General features: G+C 41.4%; 1 protein-coding gene across 1 annotated transcript; it reads left to right on the top strand.

Moving 5' to 3' along the window:
- The first annotated feature begins 376 nt into the window (after positions 1-376).
- LOC147896065 (serine carboxypeptidase 24-like) lies at positions 377-16,560 on the top strand. The gene is made up of 10 exons (XM_087382204.1): positions 377-651; positions 777-886; positions 1,091-1,186; positions 1,316-1,408; positions 1,596-1,678; positions 1,784-2,068; positions 2,156-2,304; positions 2,423-2,515; positions 2,611-2,723; positions 16,421-16,560. Exons 1-10 carry the CDS (start codon positions 377-379, stop codon positions 16,558-16,560), a joined length of 1,437 nt encoding a protein of 478 aa, XP_087238330.1.
- Positions 16,561-25,055: the final 8,495 nt, after the last annotated feature.

The raw sequence follows: 25,055 nt of genomic DNA on the forward strand, positions 1-25,055 counted from the left end.
CTCGCGTGTATTAATTGAAGGCAATGCTCCACTTGGCTTAACCGAGTGATGTTAGTAGACGATCCCCAAAAAGCCTTGATGAGTTATTATTTTGGTGTCTTGATTCGGCGAAAGGCGACTGATCGGCCCTACAAGCGATCTGTGCGAGAATCGACAGGACGCCGTCTCTGCGGAAGAATCGACGAGAGGCCGGCGCTGCGGAGGAATGGACGAGACACGAGCTCTGGGGACTCCGGAGCTGCTCGTCAAAATTTATCGTTTAATGAAGAGCCATCGTCTTTCAGCTTAAATACGTGATTGTCCGGAGAGATCGTTGCAAGCAGCGTTTATTTTCAACTGCATCAAAGGAAGTCGGGTGGACTAATCAGTCGAGCTCATGGCTTTCGCCGTCTGCAAATCCGCCCTACTTCTCCTTCTTATCGGCGTTTGGGCTTGCCATGCTTCACAGCTCGTCGCCTCCTCCGATGATCCTTTCAAGGCACTCCGAGAAGCTGATCGTGTCGTCGACTTGCCGGGACAGCCCAACGTCAGCTTTGCGCAATATGCCGGTTACATTACCGTCAATGCCAACCATGGGAGAGCTCTCTTCTACTGGTTCTTCGAGGCTGCTTCCAATGCCTCGTCCAAGCCCGTGCTCCTCTGGCTCAATGGAGGTAACGATTCGCACAATCCACGCCACCGAAATACGAATACCGGATTTATCACAAGACTTTCAGTCTCTTCGGCATTACCGTTGTCAAATTTAGAGACTTCATCCCGGCACTCTTGTACATGGCGGGTCCGGGCTGCTCTTCTGTTGGTAACGGCGAGGCTGAAGAGCTCGGCCCGTTCATAGTAAACAAGGATGGAGCCAGCGTATTATTGAACAAAGATGCTTGGAACAACCGTAAGTACGTGATAATGTTGATCGACTAATAACTCACGTGTTATCGAGTAAGATGCATTAGCTCCTCTAATGTCGATCCAGGAATTCATCAATTTTCAGGTCTTGATAGATATCGAAATGCGCATAATTTCTTATAGCATACAGTCGGTATGCCATTGAACCTTACAATGTAGTGAATGCTGTCCAATGATTGTGAATGTGCAGAGGTTAATTTGCTGTTTGTAGAGTCGCCAGCCGGAGTTGGATTCTCCTACTCCAACACAACCGCCGACTATGGAAACTTTGGAGACACACAGACTGGTCTGTAATCCGTCCCCTATTGTCCTAGACTACAGATGCAAAAATTGACCATCGACATTTAACAATCATGTTTGGCTGAGTGCAACTGACTTGTTGCCACTGTTGTTCCTACCCTTGCACTATCTGTAGCTCTGGATGCCTACTCGTTTCTCGTCTGTTGGTTTGAGAGGTTTCCTCAATATAAACTCTACGATTTCTACCTTGCAGGAGAAAGCTATGCAGGTATGCTACGCAACACGTAGAATCTGTTAAACCGTGCCATCAATGATATATGGCTCAAGTACTGAATGCGTGTTCTTCCATCGCTACCTATCGATCGTTTCATCCAGTCCCATGGTTCTAAATTTTCATTTTCTTGAGGTCTGTCTGCTTGATCTTTCTCCTCGTGTATCGATGTCCCACAAATCAGGCCATTACGTTCCGCAGCTCGCTAAACTGATCATCGATATGAACGACGGTGAGAACCCTGCGATCTATCTGAAAGGAGTTCTGGTACGTTCGACGGTATTGCCCCATAAAAATCATGTGTGAATTTTGACGATGGTAAAATCTTGCTTTGTGGGCTAATCCGGGGCTAACGAGTTCAATTGGAAGCAGATAGGCAACCCTTTGTTAGATTACAATTTGGATTCCAAAGGCATCCTGGATTACGCCTGGAGCCATGCTGTTGTCTCCGATGCCTTTTACCAGAACGCAGCCAAGGCATGCAATTTCTCTACGGAACCTTTGTCTCAAGACTGCGAGGATCAGCTCAATTCGCTTTATTCGAAGTCTAAGCCGATCAACATTTACAATATCTTCTCCGATGTTTGCCTCACCAGTTACCCCGGCGGCGAGTTTCTTTCATTATTGAAAGGTGGCAGTAGGTTCATCACCGGCACGGTGTGTGATTCACATTTTAATGCATTGTATATGTCCTGAAAAGATGGAAGTCACTACCTATGCTTAACGACTATCAATAACCTCTAGATGACTGGCAAGATTGTCAATGGAGGAACAACTGGAGGAGCTGATTCGTGCATCCACGATTACGTGTACATGTACCTGAATCGGGCCGACGTGCAGCGAGCTCTGCATGCAAACACAACAAATCTTTCCTATGCATGGAGCACGTGCAGGTGAGCACACAATTAGTTATTTGCGACTCTTTCCTTCATAAATATTTAACGCTGTATGTTTGAAGAAATGCAGAAGAATAGGGTAAATCCAAATGATTGATGGTCTTTGGTGGAGCAGCGACGTGCTCACAGCCTGGGTAGATGCTCCATATTCGATTTTGCCAGTTCTTAAGGAGCTCATCGCATCGCGCCTACGAATTTGGATATTTAAGTGAGCCCAAAACTTGAAAACTTAGTATCGTTGCAATGAAATGAATCCTTCAATGACTATAACCCATTTCGAAGCTTTGCTCCGTTGATTTCCAGCGGAGATATGGACGGCCGCTTGCCAGTGATATCGACTCGCTATGCTGTCGAGGCGCTTCATCTTCCCACTGAAGTCGATTGGTATCCATGGTTTTATCAAAAGCAGGTTGGTGGTTATCGTAGTGTGGTTAATTTGATATGATCGCTTTTGGTTGGATGTGTAGTATTAACTAGAAAAGAATTAGAGGCATGATGCTAGACTCGAGGCATGGGGACGCTTGAGGGTCATAGAGGAAAAGGGAACATGAGGAAAGAAGTATTAACATAGGTGGAGAAAAAGGATTAAGAGGGGTGGGAATGAAGAGAGGAACTATGCCACAAGGGGGAAGGGAGAGGGGGTAGAGGAGCATGTACATGATGGGAGGTGGAATGTAGAGATGGAGACATCAAGGGAAGAGAGTCATGCTTTATTTGAAAGGAAGGATGGGGGGGGGGAAATCAAAGTACTAGCTAGGTGGCTTTACCAGAATGAGAGTGTTCCATCAAGGAATAGCCCCCTCCCTTTATAGCCAAGAGAGGGGGTCTCTCCCAATAAATATATCCTCCCACATGCATGGTGTGTGTGGAAAAGTCTCCCATGTGGGCTAGGCGGTTACGCACTCTCAATTGTGTGCGACAACCCTTGGCCTCATTTTTCCACATATATCAACCCCCATATGAGCGTGTTCCATCAAGGAATAGCCCCCTCCCTTTATAGCCAAGAGAGGGGGTCTCTCCCAATAAATATATCCTCCCACATGCATGGTGTGTGTGGAAAAGTCTCCCATGTGGGCTAGGCGGTTACGCACTCTCAATTGTGTGCGACAACCCTTGGCCTCATTTTTCCACATATATCAACCTCCATATCCCAAGTCTAAGATACTCCCCTGGTCTCTTCCCAATTTTATAATATGTTCAATCATCTAGGAGGACAAGTGGAGGGTTGGCACAAAGAATCTTGCCACCTCATCCTACTTTCCCCATTATTTAACTTGCATTCTTGGACTATCTACACCCCCCCCCACGTGGGCCTATCCTACATGGAGGGAATAATCCAATATAATATCCATCTCCACCTATTTTATATTACTTCTCCCATGGTCCTTGGTCCATGTCTCACTAAATGCAGGCACGGGACTGCCTAGGTGGAGGGGTGGCACATGGAGGAACCATGCCTTAACATTTTATAATATAACTACCATGGATTATGTACAACACACCTTATGGGTCCTCTTACGTGGAAGGGTGGCACATGGTCATACCCTGCCACCTCAACCCTAGGCCCTATGCACATCATATTTTATTATACTATTGCCACACATACAAGCACACACATATATTTTTTTCTTTTACCTTGGTCAAATTTATCCATAAGAGTTCCCCCCCCCCCAGGCAAGGAATGCACAACATTTCCATGCCTAGGACCATCACACACAAAGAAGGGCTTGAGGTAACGCTTGTTGATCACCTTCTTGCCATATGGCTCATGTAGCTTCTGTACTTGTACAAACCCATTGCTACATTCCTTGATGACTATGTATGGACTGGTCCACAATGGAAGGAACTTTTTATCCATCTAGTGGTCCAATCTATTATCAAAGCATAGCACAACATCCTCCTCAGCAAAGTGTCTTTCCCATCCCTTGCGAATCTTAGCATCCATGCGGGCCTTTTGTCGGTTCTTTTGGATCTCTATTTGATGGAGTGCAAGGCGTCGGGTTTCATCTAGCTTCTCAAGTTGTACCAACTTGGCCTCTATATGCTCATCTTTTGTCATCCTCTGTTCTCGTGCCAATCTCAAGGCCGGAATCTCTATCTCTAGTGGTAAAACTGCCTCAGTACCGTACACCAACTCAAAAGGAGTGTGACCTGTAAACGTTTAATGGGTGATGTTGTAAGGCCACACGGCTTCGGTGACCTTCTGGTCCCACTGGCTCCTGTTCCTTGTGGCCATTTTTCCCATGGTTTTACAAAGGAGGCCGTTGGTCTGCTCCATTTGTCCCATGGACGCTGGATGATAGATGCTAGAAGTGCAGTGATCAATACCCATGTGATCCATGAGCAACTCCACTGCTTCATTTAAGAATGTACTCCCATGGTCAGATACTATTTCCATGGGTGTCCCAAACCTTGTGCAGATACGTTTAAATATGAAATTTGAAACTGCCTTACCATTTGCAGCGGGGAGGGCGATAGCTTCAGCCCACTTAGTGACATATTGAGTGGCTACCAGAAGATACTTCTTTTGGCGGGCAGTCATGGGTAGGGGCCCAACAAAATCTATTCCCCACTTCTGAAACGGATGGATGGACATCACTGTGTAATGTTTCCCAGGACGCAAATCCTTCCTACCAAAGAATTGGCATGGTTCACAAGTTTTGCAATACATAGTGACATCCTTGAACAAGGTTGACCAATAGTACCCAGCATGTAAAATCTTATTAGCTATATAGTCACCGGCATAGTGGCCTCCACAAAATACATCATGATAATGCTTCAATACCTTAGGTACTTCATTTGCATCAATGGCCCATCTTAGCACCCCATCCATGCCTTGACGATACAACACCCCATCAAAGAGAGTGTAGCGCCTACTATCTCTGCGGATCTTCTTTCTCTCATAGTTAGTACTTTCTGGAGGAAAGGAGAAAGTGGTCAGAAATCTATAGATACCACCATACCATGGATCCCCAACTTCTATGGCCGCTACAAGGGTTACATCGAGGCACTCCTCTAAATCAATCAAAGCATTTTTCAAGTTGGAACAACCCCCTTTTACAATTTTGAAAGAAATTTCATATTCTTGTAAAACTGCCAACCATTTGGCCAACCGGCCCATGGGATTTGGTGATTGAAGAACCTGCTTTGCAAGACCATTGCTACAGATTATAATGGACTTTCCAGCCACATAATGCTTAAATTTCTTAATGCAGAATACCAAAGACAAAGCATGCTTGTCAGCCTCTGAGGAGCGTCGTTCAGTTTCGAGCAATTGTCGAGAAGCAAATCGAACGAGATACATGAACCGATCCTCTTGCCCCGAGCCGATGGGAAAATACGACGGGGACCACTTACTCATACAAGATCTTTTAGTCTTCTTTGTTGGTGGGTCTACCATCTCAGCATCTGAGGGCTCTAAGAAGGACACCTTCTTCCTGGGGTGACCCGGGCCACGGTTTGGATAGGGATTCGAGGTGGTACGAATTCTTTTCCTTAGGTCAAGGATCTCCATGTCAGAATCCTCGGTGCCTGATTCACTTAGAAGATTCACCCTTGGAATATTGGGACATTCCGTGTAATAATGACCCTTTTGGTGGCACTCGTAGCACACAACATTGGCACGTTCTCTTGGAGGGCGATTGGCTTGATTTTTTATGCCTGCCATCTCAAGCTGAAGATCTCATTCAGGGCCTTGGCTAGGTCATTGACTCTGGGTTCTTTAGTAGGAGGGGTCGGGGCAGTAGGAAGGAGGGGGGCTCGTGGGCGAGGCTGGGGAAATCTTCCAGGCAGAGGTTGAGGATATACTCGTTGTTGAGGGTAAATATCTAAGGGAGGACCATACATTTGAGGTGGAGGCAGTGGATACATCCCTGATGGGGGGTGGGGGTATGCCCTTGAGTTGGACCCCCTAGGTTGTTGTTGCAAGAATTGAGGGGGTTGCGGAGGGACAATCGTCTTCTTTGAAGTGGGGTCAGATTGAACTTTATCAAACTTTTGAGCAATCTCATGTGCTAGCACCATGGTTTCTGGATTCTCCCATTTAAGCTTGAGGGAATTCATCACTTGCTTCTGCTACGAGGTAGCCCAGCACATGCTGAGTCATTCCAACTCGAAATCCGGCATTGTCCTCCTACGTGGCAATTAAACAGTCCAGGAGCATGGTTGCTCGATCCACATATCGACGCACCGTCTCACCTTCTGACTACTTCAAGTTTTCCACCTGTAGGTACACATTCTCCGGCTCCTCTTCTTTGTCGAAATACTCAATCATAGATGCTATCAACCTTGGCCAACTTTGGCAAATGTCTTCGGCCTGCTTCTCATACCACACTTGAGCCAAACCCTCTAGAAATGTGGGAAGAACCAACAGCCATCTATCTTCAGTAATAAAGTTGAGAGAAACACAACAGCGCTTGAAGGCCACAAGATACTCATTTGGATTTTCTTCAACCCGACCACAGAACACGGGAATGTCAGCCATGCTTGAAAGATGGAAAAGAGTGAGGCAAAATGAGGCTTATCTATTGGCAAACAATGGAAAGAGGTAGATTGAACTGAAAATCAGGTGAAGATACATCTACAAAGCACACATAGGCAAGGTAGGGTGTGACTGGTGTATTGTGAAATATTATACGGGAAGAATCTTTAGCATAGAATAGCTCATAGATAATCTTAAAAGGACCAACCCTCATGATATTGCATCCATCTTTACAAGCAAGGGTTAGAGACGCGGCGCTGCATGAGGTTGTTCATCAAGGCAAACAAGAACATTTGCCATGACAAATGTCAACAGTTGGAGAGCTTGCACATCACCTTCAGCTTCTTCCAGTTCTTGTGGTCGCCATGCTATTTCTTCAAGGGGTGTGCGGTCTGGCATCCTTCTTTTGAGCAATGTCCTTGAGGACCTTTCTGATGATCTTCCAAAGTTGGTAAACTTGTATCAAATATGCCCAACACTTAGTTTCATGATGACCACAACCTTTGCATTCCTTACAAATGATCACGCTCATTCGTGGCTTGTGGCTTTGTTGGGGTGGTGCTTCCACTCGCTTCATGCGTGATTGAAGTACAAGCTTCTCGTGCCAAGAAATCAGCAACTAAATTTTGAGCTCAAGGGATATGCTGAATTTTTACCTTTTCAAATTGTCGACAAAGTTCTAATGCTTGTTGATGTCGTGGAATTAAGACTTCGCTCTGCACCTTCCACCTTCCACTAACTTGTTCACACACGAGTTGAGAATCTCCTTGCACCTCAAGTTACTTGATGCGATGTTCTTGCCCCTTTTGTAGCCCAAAAATGAGTGCCAAGTACTCAGCTTGGTTGCAAGTACTTAGTGGTGCAGACTTGCTATAACAATACACCTCACCCCTTGGTGAAGTGAGCTTCACACCCACACCAGCAGCCTTGGTCGAAGGTTTGTATGTGCCGTCAAATTGGAGGAGCCGAGATGTCATCACACCAAGACTAAAATCCAGACATCCCAAGTTTCTCGGTAGTCCAAGATAGGTAGAAGGAGAGGGTGGGGAGAATTCAATACTTGAGCAAGACGTTCAACACCAAATAAACTTGCAATCCTTTGTTGATAGTTTATCTTTAGACCAAAAAGAATTACAACTTGAAGCTCAAAATGAGGCACAAAGGGTTGATTAGGTACAAAGGGATTCCTTGGTCAAAACATTACCAACCATAGCCAAGCCCTAGAAACCTTTGTAATGAGATCGAGAAGAAATCATTCAAGACGAGCTTATCCACAGGAATTAATAAGTAGATGCGCCAAATCTCCCCCCAAGCTTGGGGAGCATCCCACCCTTCGAAGAATGTCACCCTTTTAATTACCTCCGATGCAGCAAGTAGCTCGATCACCGCACAATGAGTAGAATTGAAATCAAATTCCTCCCAGTGTATTCCTAGTTCTTCACCTTGAATCATCCACGGTGTATCATCCCACCTATTGTCTCCTTGAACAATGCATTGTACAATCAATTGTTGAAGATCGACATGAAGATCAAGAAAGAGATCTCGCCAATTGGTAGCTGTAATGAGCGGAGGACCGAGCACCAAATCCTTGAACTTGTCGAGAAGTGACATAAATATCCACCCTCCTTGTGTGGCGTGCATCCAAGGAGTGCACTTGAAAAAGTTCAAAATCTACGATCTAGTATCAAATATGAATAGAGCACATGAAATGAAGTACTTTTGCTTTTTACAACAAGAGGAAACTCCCTACAGTTAGAGAGTTACAGTTTATGAGATTTCACCATATAAGCAATATCATTACACTTTCATCACTTCCTATTTGCTGGCCCATTGGCAAATCTTCCTTTTGTGAATGGGGAGGTCTTTGGTTCAATTCCCACTCCTTAATAAAAAGAGAGGAGAGGAGAGGAGAAGAGAAGAGAAAGAGAAGGAGAAGGAAAGAGAAGAAGAAGGAGAGGAAGAGGATAGGGGCACGAGAATCCAAAAAAACAGTCGCGATCTGTCCACGACATGCAGATGCACCAGAAGACACAAGAACTCAGAAAAACAGTCACAATTCACGATCTGTCCGTGATGCGTGGATGCGCCAGCTATAACCAGGGGGCGTGCGGGTGTTGCAGATGTGTAGGAGCGGTTTTATAGGCATGGTCAACCAGAAGACGCGTGGCACTGCACAGAAGATGCGCAGGAACCCAAAAGATGCACAGGAACTGCACATGGAAGGCGCAGAAATTGAGAAGTTATGCAACCACAAAGACGGAGAACTGCGAGCAGAAGACACGTAGATTGGAGGCGCAGAAGTAGAGAACTGCACATGGAAGGTGCTGCAGAACTACACCCAGTTGTAGGAATAACAAATTTTATGCCACTAGCCATAGAGATTTCGATCCCAGCAGCCACAACAATTCTATTAACTAGAAAAGAATTCGAGGCATGATGCTAGACGCGAGGCATGGCGACGCTTGAGGGCCATAGAGGAAAAGGGAACATGAGGAAAGAAGCATTAACATAGGTGGGGAAAAAGGATTAAGAGGGGTGGGATTGAAGAGAGGGACTATGCCACAAGGGGGAAGGGAGAGGGGGAAGAGGAGCATGTACATGATGGGAGGTGGAATGTAGAGATGGAGACATCAAGGGAAGAGAGTCATGCTTTATTTGAAAGGAAGGATGGGGAAGGGAAATCAAAGTACTAGCTAGGTGGCTTCACCAGAATGAGCGTGTTCCAACAAGGAATAGCTCCCTCCTTTTATAGCCAAGAGAGGGGGTCTCTCCCAATAAATGCATCCTCCCACATTCATGGTGTGTGTGGAAAAGTCTCTAATGTGGGCTAGGCAGTTACACACTCTCGATTGTGTGCAACAATCCTTGGCCTCATTTTTCTACATATCAACCCCCATATCCCAAGTCTAAGAGACTCCCTTGGTCTCTTCCCAATTTTATAATACATTGAATCAGTCATCTAGGAGGACAAGTGGAGGGTTGGCACAAGGAATCTTGCCACCTCATCCTACTTTCCCCATTATTTAACTTGCATTCTTGGACTATCTACACCCCCTTCTACATGGGCCTATCCTACATGGAGGTAATAATCCAATATAATATCCATCTCCACCTATTTTATATTACTTCTCCCATGGTCCTTGGTCCAGATCCTTGGTCCATGTCTCACTAAATGCAGGCATGGGACCGCCTAGGTGGAGGGGTGGCACATGGAGGAACCATGCCACCTTAACATTTTATAATATAACTACCATGGATTATGTACAACACACCTTATGGGTCCTCTTATGTGGAAGGGTGGCACATGGTCATGCCCTGCCACCTCAACCCTAGGGCCTATGCACACCATATTTTATTATACTATTGCCACACATACAAGCACACACATATATTTAACAGTGGTAATTTAGATGCGACGTAGATGCTAGTTATTGGATTGCATTCATGAATGCCAAAAATCGGTAACGCCTCTACAAAATTACTGCAAAACAGTTTTTGCCTCTCTGAAATTATGCAAGGATTATCCTCTGTGATATATACGGCTCTTGCCCACCTTTGGACGGCTGAAGTGGCCAAATTATTATTTTTTAATGATCATGGGCGGGCAGAACTCTTTACACACTGCCCAAACTTCACCTAATCAAATGCTAGGCAAGTTGAGTCTCTCAACTCCTCTTCTACTGGCACTAAATTTTTGAAATGCAAGGCGAGTTGAGTCCTCTCAACTCCTCCATTTCCATTTTAAATTCTACTCCCACTAAATTTTTGAAAGATTATTACTTGGGCAATGTGTAAACCCCTTGCCCAGTGAAGACCTTCACCTCCTACTCATTAGTTTGGCACACTTTGGCTAGTGTGTAAACAGCCTAAAATCACATTCCGATAGCTTGTGATAGATATAATGTAGCATTGTGTATACCATTGCCATTTGAAAAGGAATGCCTACTCAAACTTAGGTTAAGAAATAAAGAGTACACATTAAATCTAGCGAGTGAGTGACACCTTCCTTAAGATCTCTTCCACCCAAGTGCATGAACTTCAATGTGTACAAACCATAGCAATATGATGTTTGATCAATTATCAAAATAATTTGACGTTGGTGTGCTTCATTTGATTAGAGGATGATTCATTTTCTATAATCTATATGACCTCTTGATTATTATAGTAGTTTTAAATAGGAACCACCATGGGAAATCTAATCCTCTCAACAAGGTCAGAATTCAGATCTCTTTGCAATGGCAATAGTCAGAGCCATATACTCGGGCTTTGTAGCCACCATATCCTGTTTCTTAGAGTAGAAAATAATATGTCCAATTGCAACCATGAGTACATGATGCAAGGTTGACTTGCCGTTACTAATATCCCCCCTATAATCTATCTCTGACCATTCTTGACAAACGGGGTTATCAAACTAAGAATAAATGATTCCAATGTGTTGAGTATGAACAGCATGTCAGAGAATAGCTTCATAGCAAGTTAATGTTGTGTGATAGGTTGGTGATACTAGCTATGTGCATATTGCTTCAAACCATAAAGACTACAAAGTAAAATGTAAATCTTTAATTCCTCACCTCATACCTTTTAGCCTTAGGTTGCAACATGTAGAATCATTTGGGAATCATGTAGAAATCCATTGAGAAAAAGCCTTCTTCATGTGCATCTAGTGTAGCTAGAGGCTATGTGTAGTGCACCTCTAGTGCACAAAGAAACAATCACTTGCATGGCATTCATCATCATAAAGGGGGAATATGTTTTAGTGTAATCGATCCCATAAAATATGTATAAAATCACCTCAAAAACACAAGCCATTAATCAAGACTTATATTGGGATAGTGGACCATTTTGCATGCTATTTCTTTTGGAGGAGCCATGTACACTCGAGCATCTTATGATTAATTGGTGAATGAACTAAAACCCATGCAGGACTATGGTACAAAGAGTCCAATTCATTCTCCATTGCTTGCTTCCATTGAAGTTTTCCGGATGATACCATCGCAAAATTGAATGGAATATGAATATTACCCATAACTTGACGTTGATAGAAAAGGGACCAAATGTGGGTGAGATAAGAGGAAGTGGATTCTTTGAATCACTCATAACTTTAACTTGGATAGAGCAGGAAGACAGATGAAGAGATTTCACTAATGAACACTTTGCGAGTGAGGGTTGGGAGTTGGATTTAGAATGTGGTCCTGAATCATCCAGCAAGGTGAACATCCATAAACTCATTAACCTCCCCATTCAAGGGTGCATAATGAATGGTAGTTACCTCAATGTTATCTAGAGGTAACTAACGGAAAGAATGCAATGGTTATATTGGTTGCATGTGGGCCAATTAGAGCTAATTTGCAGTGTCTAAACTTGAAACTATGAACACATGTGAACCAAGAGTGGTGGTCCAAGTGAGATGATGTGTTATAACTCGACTTGGTGGAGAATTCAATTGTTGTTTCAGTAAATACATTATGGTACTTGCTTAAATAGTACTCATCACTACCATTGTTGGTCTGTGAAGTTTAAAGACAAGCACCAAATTTTTTGAAAGCCATTGAATGGAAAATTTTGAATTTTGACAATGCTTGAGACTTTTAATTCATGACATAAATTTATGTATACTTGTTGTAATCATCATAAATTGTAAGAGTTTGTGCTACAATGCAAACATTCGAGTGTCCATTATCTAAAGAAAATATAATTCTCAAGTTCCTTGGATGTCAAAGTATGTCATTTCATGGACCATAAACAGTGTGCAAGGTCTACAAGATTGTTTTACAAATTCCACCCAAGATATGGAACTTGATATTGGACTTATCAAAGCCTTGAAACTCTAGGGAACCCTAGCACAATTTCCAATTGGATTGAGATCAATAACTAGTGATTGGGTTGAAAGGATGCCCTGCCTAAGTAGGTCTCGGGAGGTGTACCACATGCATTTAAAAGGAGGGTTATTTTAATTTAACTTTTGGGTAAATTTTAATAGAATTATAATAATAGGAGGGGTTTTTTAATTTAAAATTTGGGAAATTTTCTGTTAGTCCATAAGTAAAGAGGGGTGGTTTATTAAGAGAAAAAATTTAGTTGAGGGGTTTCTAAAATACCACTTGAATGCACATGATACCTAGAGTTTGTTAGTGGTGCACCCCCCAAGAAGTGGGCTAAGGTGATTGACTTGTGGGAATAAACTAGAGATATCTTTTCCCTAATGGATGGTCTTTACTTGATAGTGATCACTAAAGAACTGAATGTTAGTCCCATGGGATGTGGAAATAGAAGATGGTAGAAGACTTTGACACAAACGTAAAGCCAAGTATACAACATTAGGCCCATTGATAAATTGGATGAGGAATTTACCAATGAAAAATGGCTTTTAGGTCATTGTTATTGCTAAGATAAACTAGAATAAGATTGAAGAATGGAAGTCATATGCTTGAATCACTTGTTTACAAAAATGATGTTGAACCAATTGGTTTTGTTGGACTAACCTTGTATGTAGTGGTGCAAAATAATTGCAGAGTCTTGTTCCGATAGAAATATATATACAAAAGGTATGATAAAAAAACATTTTAAAAAAGAGGTATATATTTGTATAGAAAAGTGGTGTCTTTAATCATACAATAATTAAAAAAAAGGGCTTTAAAAATATTCCTTGAATGCACATGACCCTCCCTAGGGGGGCCAATATGTTAAAAACATATATAGCACGTGCGATTAAGGTGTATTTAAAAAACCCCTAGCTATAAGTTTTTATAAACTTTACACAGCCCTTGTGTAACTTTAAAGATAATTAAAGTATCCCTTATGTATGAAAATTTTGCACTTTTTGAATTTAAAAACCCCTTATGTATGTATATTTTCTATAACAACATAGAAATATAAAACCTCTTCTGTTGATCGCAAGTGCTATCCTCGGGTGACCCTCAAAGACGTGACCTTTCATTTCAACTAAAGGCTTTTACTTTCTTGGGTCATTGAAAATCACTCTAGTGGTTTCTAGTTGGAGATGTAAAAAGAGAAAGAGCCTATTGATGATGACTACATTATTGAGAAGAGTGCTATTACTAGATTGTTGAGAAGCGTTTTACTTAGACTACAAGATTGTTAAGAAGAGTGCTACTTATACTATCAATTGAATTCAATGTTCTTGGTATTTGTGAAGAAGGAAGTCAACAAGATGAAGCTAAAGTGTCTTTGCCATAGATTTCATTTGATTTCTGAGAGAATCTTCTTACAAAGTCTTGCTTATGAGAGTAGGTACAATTAATTTGATGAGACCACTTTAAATGGTGTTCAAAGGCTTGCACCATGAAGCAAGAAGTGCATACATGAGTAATATAACTTCTTGGAGAGGATATTTTTGGATATTGACCGAGGAAGTAGCAGCATTTAGAGATACTTGCCCTTGATGCAAAAAGTTTGGAGATTGACCAAGACAGAAGCATCTAGACCTACTTGCCATTGATGCAAAAAGTTTGTTACTTAGTTTGATTCAGACAATTTTAGGCTACGCAATTGTCAATTATTCGATAGTTGGTATTGGTAAGCTTTTCAATTTGATAGATATTCTTCGCATGTTTACTAGATAAGGCCATACCTATGAATAATTTCTTTGAAAATATTTTTGTGGAAGGGAAATGTTTGACATTCTCACTCCACAATTCTTGTAAGTAGGAGCAAACGTTCATAGATGTACAAGAAGATCTACTGAATATGAAAAAAAGAAAATTGTCAAAAGATGGTGAATGAGTGGCCCATAGGGGATACGAGTTTTTTTGGAAGGATCAAACCCAAAAATTTTATACCATGCAGAAATAGAATGCATGGAAATTAGGGAGCATTCATTTAACATGGCTTCCCACCTCCCAAAAAAATTATTATTTAATCCCTATTGATTTGAGTGCAATTGACCATGTAACCCCATATAACCCATTCATCTTGTTTAACCTACCGAGGTTATGTTTATATCTTAACCTCTCTCAGGGATAAATATTGTATTTAAACCATTTTTAACAAAAGGCAAGTCTAATGTTACTCGATTGACTTGACTTAACATAGTCAGATTTCTCTCATATTAGTAGACAAACAAAAATAAATCAATTAGTTATTAAAGGTAAACTCTTTGTTAGGTTATATTTTGGTTCTTTTTACTAGACTTAACCATGTCCTTGAATATACGGTGACAATGAGATAAGAAATAAAAAATGATGTACAATATTCAAACCACCACCATAGAGAGCAAGAAGGCAAGCACTGATTTCATGGAGAGCATAATTGTTTTCCAAATATTGAGTGGGTATTTCTAGTCATTGCCTAATGGAAAGTGAGGATTTATTGAATATTAGAAAATCCATATAAGATGTGTGAGTAGACACACATTCACAATACCCCCATATTAAAACAAAACTATTTTTAAATACAATTTATTTCCCCTCGTCATTACATATATATGTTGCAATTATAATTTTAAAAGTCCCTCCATTCATGTACATACCATAATTATATGAGATAAATATTTCTACAACTTCCTCCTATATTATTCCCCCAATTTAAAAATCCCCTTCTATGATTAAACCTACTACGTTACATGTTGTATAGAGTGATCAACATAGGGGCTTCCTAAAGTCATCATAACTTATGCATGCATGCCATCTCATGCAAATGGAATGATCCTTTTACTATTTTTTGTGCAATACGCACCATATGTTCACCATTTTCAAGGGCTAGAAAGCGATTGGCAGGGTTATAGGCTTAGGAGGAATTTTCAAGGAATCAAAAGAGACCTATGAATTGGGAAACAACATTTTCCTTGAGTTACATTGTCTTCTCTATTATGCCTTTAAAAATATCACTTTCGATAATACCATTCTTCTACTAAGTAGAACATGTTTTTTCAAGTGATATGAGTATAATTATTATACATTGAGGTATGTTAATTCAATGCAATATCTAGTAGTTAATAAAGAGAAAATGATTGCTTAAACCTTTCTAGCTAACAAGCACTCACAGTTTGAGGGGTTCACTAAGAAATATGTAAGCACAGTGCCTGGGTTCAATGGAGGGGTATTCACATATTGAATAGAAAATGGGTGTGTTTTACTCATGATAATTTCTAGATAAGGGACTTTAGGCTTTAAATGCACGCATACAAAGGATTTACAGGTACTGAGCCCCATGAGGCTTCTAGAGGGTTTACTACCATGCTAATGTCAAATAAAACACATTTTCAAGATGTATTTGTAAACATCTTATGTGCCTATGACTTTCTTTCTAGGTAATGTACCATGATAATATAAGTAAAAAATGTTTTCAAAAGGTAATAGTGAAGCCCTTATGTGTGAATGACTTCCTTTCCACTTATTAAATTTAACCTTTTTGACAAATAAATTGAGAAATATTAGATGTAGTTTTTAATGAAAAGCCTTGAAAAATAGCACATTCATTCGTACCCCATAACATCAAGTTTCATACTTTTTGATGCACCTTTAATCTCTTCATTTTTCTACTTAAAAAATTTCATTTTAAATATGGTTGTCACTATTCTTTAGCATTACACTTCTTTGCTCTCTTCGGTTTAAAACAATATATGTTACATTTATACATGTGGTTGATGATGAATGCTATTTGTACAAGTGGGAGGATGGACTCAAGTGTACAAGGGGCTCACATATGCCACTGTCAGAGGGGTTGGACATAAGGTGCCCTCCTACCAACCAGGCAGGGCCCTAGCCTTGCTTTCAAGCTTCTTTAATGGGAATCCTTTACCTAATGCCCCATAACTATCTTGCACAATGCTATACACACATTCTTTCAACCAAATGAATAATAACTTCTATTCTTTAGTTCATTTATATTGGAAATTATAATGTACACATGAAAGTGAGAATTGCTAATGGACTTGAAGTTTTGCCCTCTCAATAAATGTTTTGTAAAGCACTAACCGATGTTTTCCAAGTTACAAAGTGAACACATATCTATCAAGAATATGTGAAACTTTAAAAAATCTAACATATCTAAGAATCTTTTTTGTTATATTGTTCTTTTATTTTCATTAGAATTTTTCAATATATCAAAATGCATACCATGGAAGTTCAATGGCAACATAAATTTTATACTCATACTAATATTAGCTAGAAACACTATAAGGGTTTGGTCGCTTTTCGACACTAATCCCGACGAAAAATAAACTATTTTTTGAGTTTTGCAGGCGCAAAGCGTCAAACAATTATCAGTATAAATGTCAAAAAATGTGCGTTGGTAAACTATCAGTATATATTGACACAATACAAAAGTAAAAAAATAATTGTGGGGAAGAATAGGGGTTGTTACAGCCCCATTCTGCCTCACTAAATATACTTTATTACAAGGCCATATAGAAAACAATACATTCCATCCGAGGTACAAATTTCCTACTAAGTCTCTTATCATATATTACAATATATATTGCCCACAACTATCTCAGATTATACATGCCAACCGGCTCAACAATAGAAAGTAAAGATAAAAGTAGAAACTATTTGTGTAAAATAAAATGTGTATTGGTAAACAAAATTGGTCTCCCAAGAAGACAATATTATGTATCTGTAAGGGTCAACGTTTGCTTGGGTGCAGCCAATCATAGAACTATTTTTGGGGCCATTTTGGGGCTGCGACACGATGCGCTCTTGGGTGAATATTTGAATTTTGTGTGGACCCGTGCTCTCACCGAAAATTTTCTCAACATCATGAAGGTGCACTAGCATCATAATGAGATGCAATCTATTAGTTTAGAACATTGCATAGCTCGACACATGACATCTCAGCACTACTTTGTGCAGCGCAGTCTCTGGCCTACACCGCCTGATCACTTATCATCGTGCAGCCTTTTGCTATAGCTTTGCTACCTGTCACTGGGCACACACCCATGCAGATCATTAAAATTGAACGTTGGCTTGGAGAGACCACCGTGCTGGTTCTTTGCATAATTGTTAGACTCAATCTATCATTCTGAACACTGCTTGTCATCGTGCAGCCTTTTGTGAGCCTTTTGTTGCATCTTTGCCTGCAGCCCATGCAAATCATAGGCTGGCTTGGAGAGACCACCGCGTTGGTTTTTGGCATAATAATGAGACACAATCTATCATTCTAAGCATCACCTTAGCGCAATCTCTGGCCTGACGACTTGTCATCGCCCTGAATTCAAGGTTGTCATAGAGAGACCACCACACGAGTTCTTGGAGTTATATCTCCGTTACCTATTTTTACGTATTATAGGAGGAGGTCTATGATGACCAGCATGCTGGCAAACAAAAGAAGATCTACGAAAGCCACTGCGCTGGTCCTTTGAGTTATATATTTGTGTACCAATGTTCAAATGTATTCCGTTGTGCAACCAAGCAAAATGCAATTGTCGATATGGTCCTTGAGGGGTCCCCTTTAGGGACAAGGGCCATATCGACATGCCATTTGTGTCCAATGGCATCCTAGATATTGTATAATGCATGTTGATATGGCCCTTGCCCCTAGAGGGTACCCCTCAAGGGCCATATCATCAATTGCATTTTCTAAAAGTTTAATTGTATTTTTCTAGATGTATCTCCATGCAACCACAACAGTGGGGTCATTGGAGTTATTTTAGCACTATTTTGGTCATAAACCAAGGAAATTGTAGTCCTTCTTTCCTGGTATTTTAGTCCTTGTTGTAATAAATATAAATGAGGGCAAAAGTACAATTTATTGAGTGAAAATTGAACAAAAGAGATTACAATGTACATCTACGTCCAATAACAAGTTATATAAAAATTATCAACTTATACCAAAGATTAAACCGAAGATCTTACATTTATAAAAACTCAGCAATTCTTGAGAGCCTTAGAGGCCAAAAGATTACAGGTAGCGGCCAGAACCATTCAAATACAAATATATAAGTTAACAACAGTGCATACTGAGAGCCTCAAATTGAACAAAAAGACATTACATAAATGCCTTAGAGACCAAAACATTACATCCAGTGAGCCAAAAGATCGTTGAGAGCCCAAAAGATTACATCCAGCCATTGCTGAGAGCCTCATCGAAGCAAGAGGGAATTTGTACAACTCAGTTTTTTGCCAGTCTAGCTTGTTGCATTAAAATTTTTTAGGGAGCCAAAGGAGGATACAATGGAGAGGCCGAAGACCATGCACATTGCCAAGACTCACATTACGGCCCCCCAGCAAGTTGAGAGTACTCTGCTCTAAACATACTGAGGCCTTCATCGACATCTAGGGGGACCCATACAACAGAGCCATAAAGAGGCCCTCTGTGAGCATGTCATCTAAGGTGATGACATTCAGATGTGTGGGGAATCGACGGTGGGAACGAAGGGTCTCCACAAGTGCTAGCATTTCTACTCCAGGTGAGTGCAATGCAATCACCTTATATGAGAAGGCAAATAACATTGGGATCATTGAGCATCGAGGGGGGGTGGTAGTAGGCATGCTGAAAATGAGTGGGTGAGTAGCAGATGAGTAGGGGAGCAGATGAGTGACGAGAGTTGGAGGAGGGAGCATGGAGCAAACTAGATCAGGGGTGGAAAAGAGCTAGAGGAGGTGTGTGGAGCAAAGTAGTAGAGTGTGTGGAGAAAAGTAGCAGAGCATGGGTGGATCAGAGCAACATAGTAAAATGCCAAATTCCACAGATCTTATATATATTATAAAGTTCGATCCACCGTGCTGGCTGGATCCTGGGGTTCCATCCATATTAATTGCAAGCCACTGTGGTGGAATCCCCTAGATGGGCTGGCAATCATGAAGAAGACGCCATGTGGTGCCACTCGAGTGGTTGGTAATTAACTGCCAATCCAATGGAATCTTAGCCATGACAGACGTGGCTGACGAGAGCCACCACCATCGGGCACTAATTCCCACAAAGGTAAATCATGAAGCTCTAATCACTCATTACCATGCACTCTAGTTCTCTACTGAGCATGCGAGCCCGGTGACTAGTAATTTTTACTACACTCATAGTGATCATGCATGCTAAAGCGCGGTGGTGGGTGAGCAGTGGCATGATGGAATCGTAGCCACGATAGACGTGGTTGATGATAGCCACCACCATCGAGCAGTAATTCCCACAAAAGCAAATCATGAAGCCTAATCACCTCTAATTTCTCATTACCATGCACTCTAGTACTCTTGTGAGCATGCAAGCCTAGTGATTGGTAACTTACTACACTCAAAGTAATCATGCATGCAAGCCCGGTGGTGGTAACTCAAAGTTGAGTAGCTGCGGGCCACTACGGTGGCTGGTAATTAACCACCAGACCGGTGGGTCTTAGTTAGCACCACAGACGTGGCTGAGAATCTTAGATGCCACCAGCTCTAATCATTCATTACCATGCAAGTCAGTACTGCCGCCTTGAATTATTCAAAATTTGTGCCCCAACCACCACGGTGGCTCTCACCTTGATAGTAGTTAGGCTACAACCACCACGGTGCTCTCACCTTGATAGTGTAGTCAGGCTACAAACCACTATTCCATTCCCTTAACCGTTTTGTCTTCTATCCCTCTCGAACGTTTCGTTCTCCCTTGCAATCTCAAGCCTCCACTATTCCATTTCCTTCACTTTATCATCTTCTATCCCTCTCGACCATTTCTTTCTCCCTTGCAATCGGATTGCAAACTCAAGCCTCCGCTATTCCATTTCCTTCATTGTTTCATCTTCTATCCCTCTTGACCATTTCTATCTCCCTTGCACTCTTCTTGCAAATTCTATCCCCTCTCGTAATGGACCCTGCACAGTCTAGGAGCTCCTCACACAATCTTTCCTCCCCCTCTGCAACACAGTGCGAGAGCCCCCCCTCCTCCCGTGAGCTTGAAATCGTGACATATGGGAGCTCCTCTCTCGCTCTTCAAAAGCCCAATTTGGATGCTCTCCAAAACTTCACCAGGTGTACAGGAGATGAACATGAAGGAGAGGCAACTAGTCTGTCAAGGTCAGAAGATTATTATCAATGAAAGCGTGATTGAAAATGCTCTATGCATTTTTGGAGGTAGTTTGCAAGCACACTCTTTCAAGAAGCAGTGAAAGAGACAGGATATTCTAGATGTATACCCTAACGCTCAGATTAGTAAAGATGGTGGAGTCAAGATTTCGAGCTTGCCAAGAGACCTTCAAGATGTGCTGAAGAAGACCATTCACTTCTTTTCTAATACGAGAAGAACCTGCAAGTTTCTGGCAGGTTCAAGTAATAGTAGAGCAACTGAAAGGACATGATGTATCTTTCTCAAGGGCAATCTCCAAGAGCATGTTAACCAACCTGAAGAATTGTGTAGATATAAATCCCAATTGTCATCTCAGTCCGCTAGGGTTGCAATGCACCTAATGGCATCTACCCTCAAAGGGATTTTTGAGCAATATGATAAGCAAATGACTTAGAAGGTGACTTTCTATAAGAGAAAGCCATTGATGCAGCAAAGGCAGCGTAACTTGAGAAAAGTCTTAGGGAAGGTGCAAAAGCCAAGGTAGAAGAGGCACAAGTGAGGGCCTTGCAGGCACAAGAGCAAGCTAAGGATACTACGAAATTGGTCGACATGGAAAGACATAGAAGAGAAGAAGCAAAGAAACGCATGAAGGAGCTTCGAGATAGGCTCAAAGAAGTAAGAAATGACGGGGACATGGCAAACAAGGAGCTAGAAAAGATGCAAAAGGATCTTGAAGATCAAAAAGCCAAAAAGGAGGGTCTTAACAAACGGCTCTGCAACATGTAGAATGCATTGAACATTGAAAAAGACCAGATGATGGAGGAGTTGAAAAGGGAGAATGCAAAAACCAGAAAGGTGATGCAAGAACTGGGAGAGAGCTTCAAGGCGAGGAAGGATGGGGCAGAGAGCAGCCGGGGTGGAGAAGACAACGAGGTAGCTCCCCAGGCCAAGAAGGATATAGAGAGAATCCACGGCCCATGGTGGAGCAAGTTCCAACCACCACGGTGGAGCAATTTGCAACAGCCACGGTGAGGGTTGTTTTTTCGAAACACTATTGGAAGTCCAAAGAGCAAGCTACAAGATCTGCAAGAACATCAGGATAGATGTTTGCACGAGGTTTTTGTGGCTTTTGACAGTTATGAAAAGCAGTCCATCTTCCTGAGATATTTCCAAACTAGAGTGGAAGTCTTGGAAACCGCCCATGAAGATGTTTTTTAGCAATTTACGTAGCTTCAATAGATGCTGAGGGATTCAGATGAAGCTGTTGCACAAAGTGAGAAAAAAGTGGAGGAGATGAAGGAGAACATCCACAGCCTTAGGATGAGGGAGGAAGGAATCAACACGCACCTCGATCGAGAGCTCGACGTGACATTGCGTAGACTTTGGTTTGGCATTGTCTTCTTTTGGTTAAGTAGTCTTCTATTCTTTGCTTGCCTCACCAGCTAGCTTCTCTGGTTCTATTCTGGATTGATTGTGGCCATGGCGTCAATGGCAACATGTAGCTTTCCATGGCTTGCAAGAGAAGCAGACAACGAGATAGGAAGGTCGAAAATCATCGTCAAGGCACAAGCAACAGATTGCGGGTTGAGAAAAGCGCTCAGGAGGTTCACCTCAAAAAAATTTAGTGTATCATGTGCATTCAAAAGGAGGGGTATTTTAATGCAATTTTTTGAAAAAAAAAACAGGATTACAATAACAGGAGGGGTTTTTAATTCAATTTCAGGAAAAAATCACTTTGTTCATAAGTAAAGACGCATGTTTTTATTCGGGGCAAAATTTTAGTTGAGGGGTTTTTTTAATACCCCTTGAACGCACGTGATACATAGGCTTTCTTACTAGTGCAACCCCCCGAGGAAAAGCAATGGCACGGTATCAAAGCGGCAATGGAAGACACTTTTGCAACATTTGCGAAGGGAGAAACAACGAGAAGAAAGAAGACTCCTTGTAGAGAAGTAGCAGGAAGCGATTGCAAATGCACGCATTCGACCATTGCCATCGGAGCGAAAAACGTGACCTGTGGTGTAACGATTGGTGGGAGCATTCGAGCATCAAGCCATTCAGATGAATAGTAGTGTCGAGTCTCCACAAGCTTTAGCCTGCACCCTAAATTTCGAAGAGTAACAACCCTACAAACACCTCAGGAGATGCACGGCCAAGAGGCAATGCTCTCTAACTTGAGAGGAGAAATCGCTAGTTATGTGATTGTCCTGAACCAACGTGGTTGAACAGACACTAGTTGTCCAGCCCGACGGCATAGTTGACCAAAAATTAACAGTAATATATTTCACAATAGAATAGCAATATATTGTTATTTTACTAAACCATCCCGGTGGTTAGAACATCATGTAACTATGGCTAGCTCATCTCAATCACCAGTTATGTGATTGTCTTGAACGAGCGTGACCATGGTTGAGCAAAACTTAAATGGAATATATCTCACATAAAAAAGGCAATATATTGTTATTTTACTAAACCAGCTTAGTGGTTGGAACATCATGCAACCGTGCCTGCTTTAGCTCAATCACCAGTTATGTGATTCTCCTGAACCAGCATGGTTGAATAGACATTAGTTGTTGACCATCTTGGTGGTTGAAATTATTTTGTTAAATTTAATTTCCTACTATTCGGGTCATATACCACTATTTCTAGATCGGGATGGCTTGGCCTTAATGTAATTGTCCTAAACCAGCCCGATGCTTGTTCAAGATAAACAATAGTTATTGAGACTGAAATTGTGAATGAAATTGTGAAATTAAAAAATGAAAAGCAATATACTTGTTATTGTCTAACATGTGAAGTTGAGACCGTCAGGCTAAACTAGCCCGGTGGTTGAAATTGTGACAGTGTCCTAAACCATCTTGGGGTTGAAATTGTGATCGTCCTAAATGTGTCCTAACCTGCTCGATGGTTGACTATCCTAAACATGTCCTAAACCAACCCGGTGATTGAAATTGTGACTACCCTAAACCAGCCCAGTAGTTGAAGTTGTGACTGTCCTAAACTAGCATGGTGGTTGAAAACTTTTTTGCTTCATCATATACTTTAATTAGACCATGTTTTTGTGCATACTGTGTTTTGTCTTGTTTTAGTAGTGCAAAGAGGGGGCTCACCGTACTATTGTTGATTTAAAAGAGGGATCACTGCTTTGTTGTTCCTGCATGTTGGGTCAGCAGACGGAGTTGTATCTCAAATTTATCGATCAGAATCCTGACTTTTCAATTAGGCAAAGGAAATTTGAGCATTGTAAGCCCTAGTACGTCAAGAAACTCAAAGACATGAATGTTTGTTGTTGCAAAACACACATAGACTTTCACCTGGCCTAGCAAGCTATGAATGACTTGAGATCTGGTCATGTTGGAGCATTGCTCCATGGAGATCAATGCCCATGTCTCCCCAATGAATTCACAGTCTGTAGGCCACCTAGATCCTCATTAGGTGTTGCAAGGGAGAGCAAGTTTTGTAGCCTAAGGTCTCTCTGGGAGCCAGTGGTGTGTCCAAAGGGAGATCGTAAGTAGTATTGCATTGAATGCATTTGTGGCACATGCAAGCAATGCATTCTAAAGCTGAAGAAGAAGACATTTCATGTTAGTCCAAATGAAATGAGGGAAGACAACCATGTTGCTCCAATGGAGGAGATTTGAAAATGTCAATGTTGAAGGATCCAATAAAAAGATATGGCTACTATCGCTAAGAGCACTCAACCAAGGGAGCTTATAGGTCACGTGGTTCAATCCATCCCAAAATATGTGCTTCAAAATTTCATGACCAACTGGCAGGATAAGCAATTTAGGATGTGACTTGACGATTTACCCCATGATACTAATGTCTCTGTCATAGATTTTGGTGAAAATCATTTATTTCAAGAACAAGATGAGATACAAAGTGCTCACTATACAACAAGTAGATAACAATTCTTGTGCATATCACATACAGTCATTTGCTTGATTCTTCTATGACTGATGTCAATCGCTTGCATACTCGCAGGAGTCCAGGACAGTGCAACACATATGCCATTTCTACATTTCAAATGATAGGGAACATGACACCTTATTTGTGTAGTATAATTTTCTACTACATTGGGAATGGCTAAAAAAAGAAAATTCCCATGCAGAAAATATAAAAAAACATTGGTGTCATCAGATGGTACTCCCTCTCAATTTAAATCAACCTGTGGATTCTACTTTGTCTCAAGGTTCAAATCCCTTACCGGTCTAGACATGATGTAGAATTTTTTGGGGTCTAACCATGGAAAGAGTGAACATGATGGATGTGGTGTTGTTATTAAGCAAGCTCTATTTAAACACCAATTAACATGACTTATAGCCAACCTCTC

Source organism: Dipteris shenzhenensis, chromosome 12 (genome assembly GCF_047967505.1).
Source record: "Dipteris shenzhenensis isolate YYH24624 ecotype China chromosome 12, Dip_SZ_1.0, whole genome shotgun sequence".
Lineage (NCBI taxonomy): Eukaryota > Viridiplantae > Streptophyta > Polypodiopsida > Gleicheniales > Dipteridaceae > Dipteris > Dipteris shenzhenensis.

Excerpts from the sequence above, each read along its gene's own strand:
- LOC147896065 (XM_087382204.1), top strand. The coding sequence starts at position 377 with ATGGCTTTCGCCGTCTGCAAATCCGCCCTACTTCTCCTTCTTATCGGC. Across the intron at positions 1,409-1,595 it reads TGCAGGAGAAAGCTATGCAG|GCCATTACGTTCCGCAGCTC; the intron begins GTATGCTACGCA and ends CCCACAAATCAG. Across the intron at positions 2,069-2,155 it reads GTAGGTTCATCACCGGCACG|ATGACTGGCAAGATTGTCAA; the intron begins GTGTGTGATTCA and ends AATAACCTCTAG.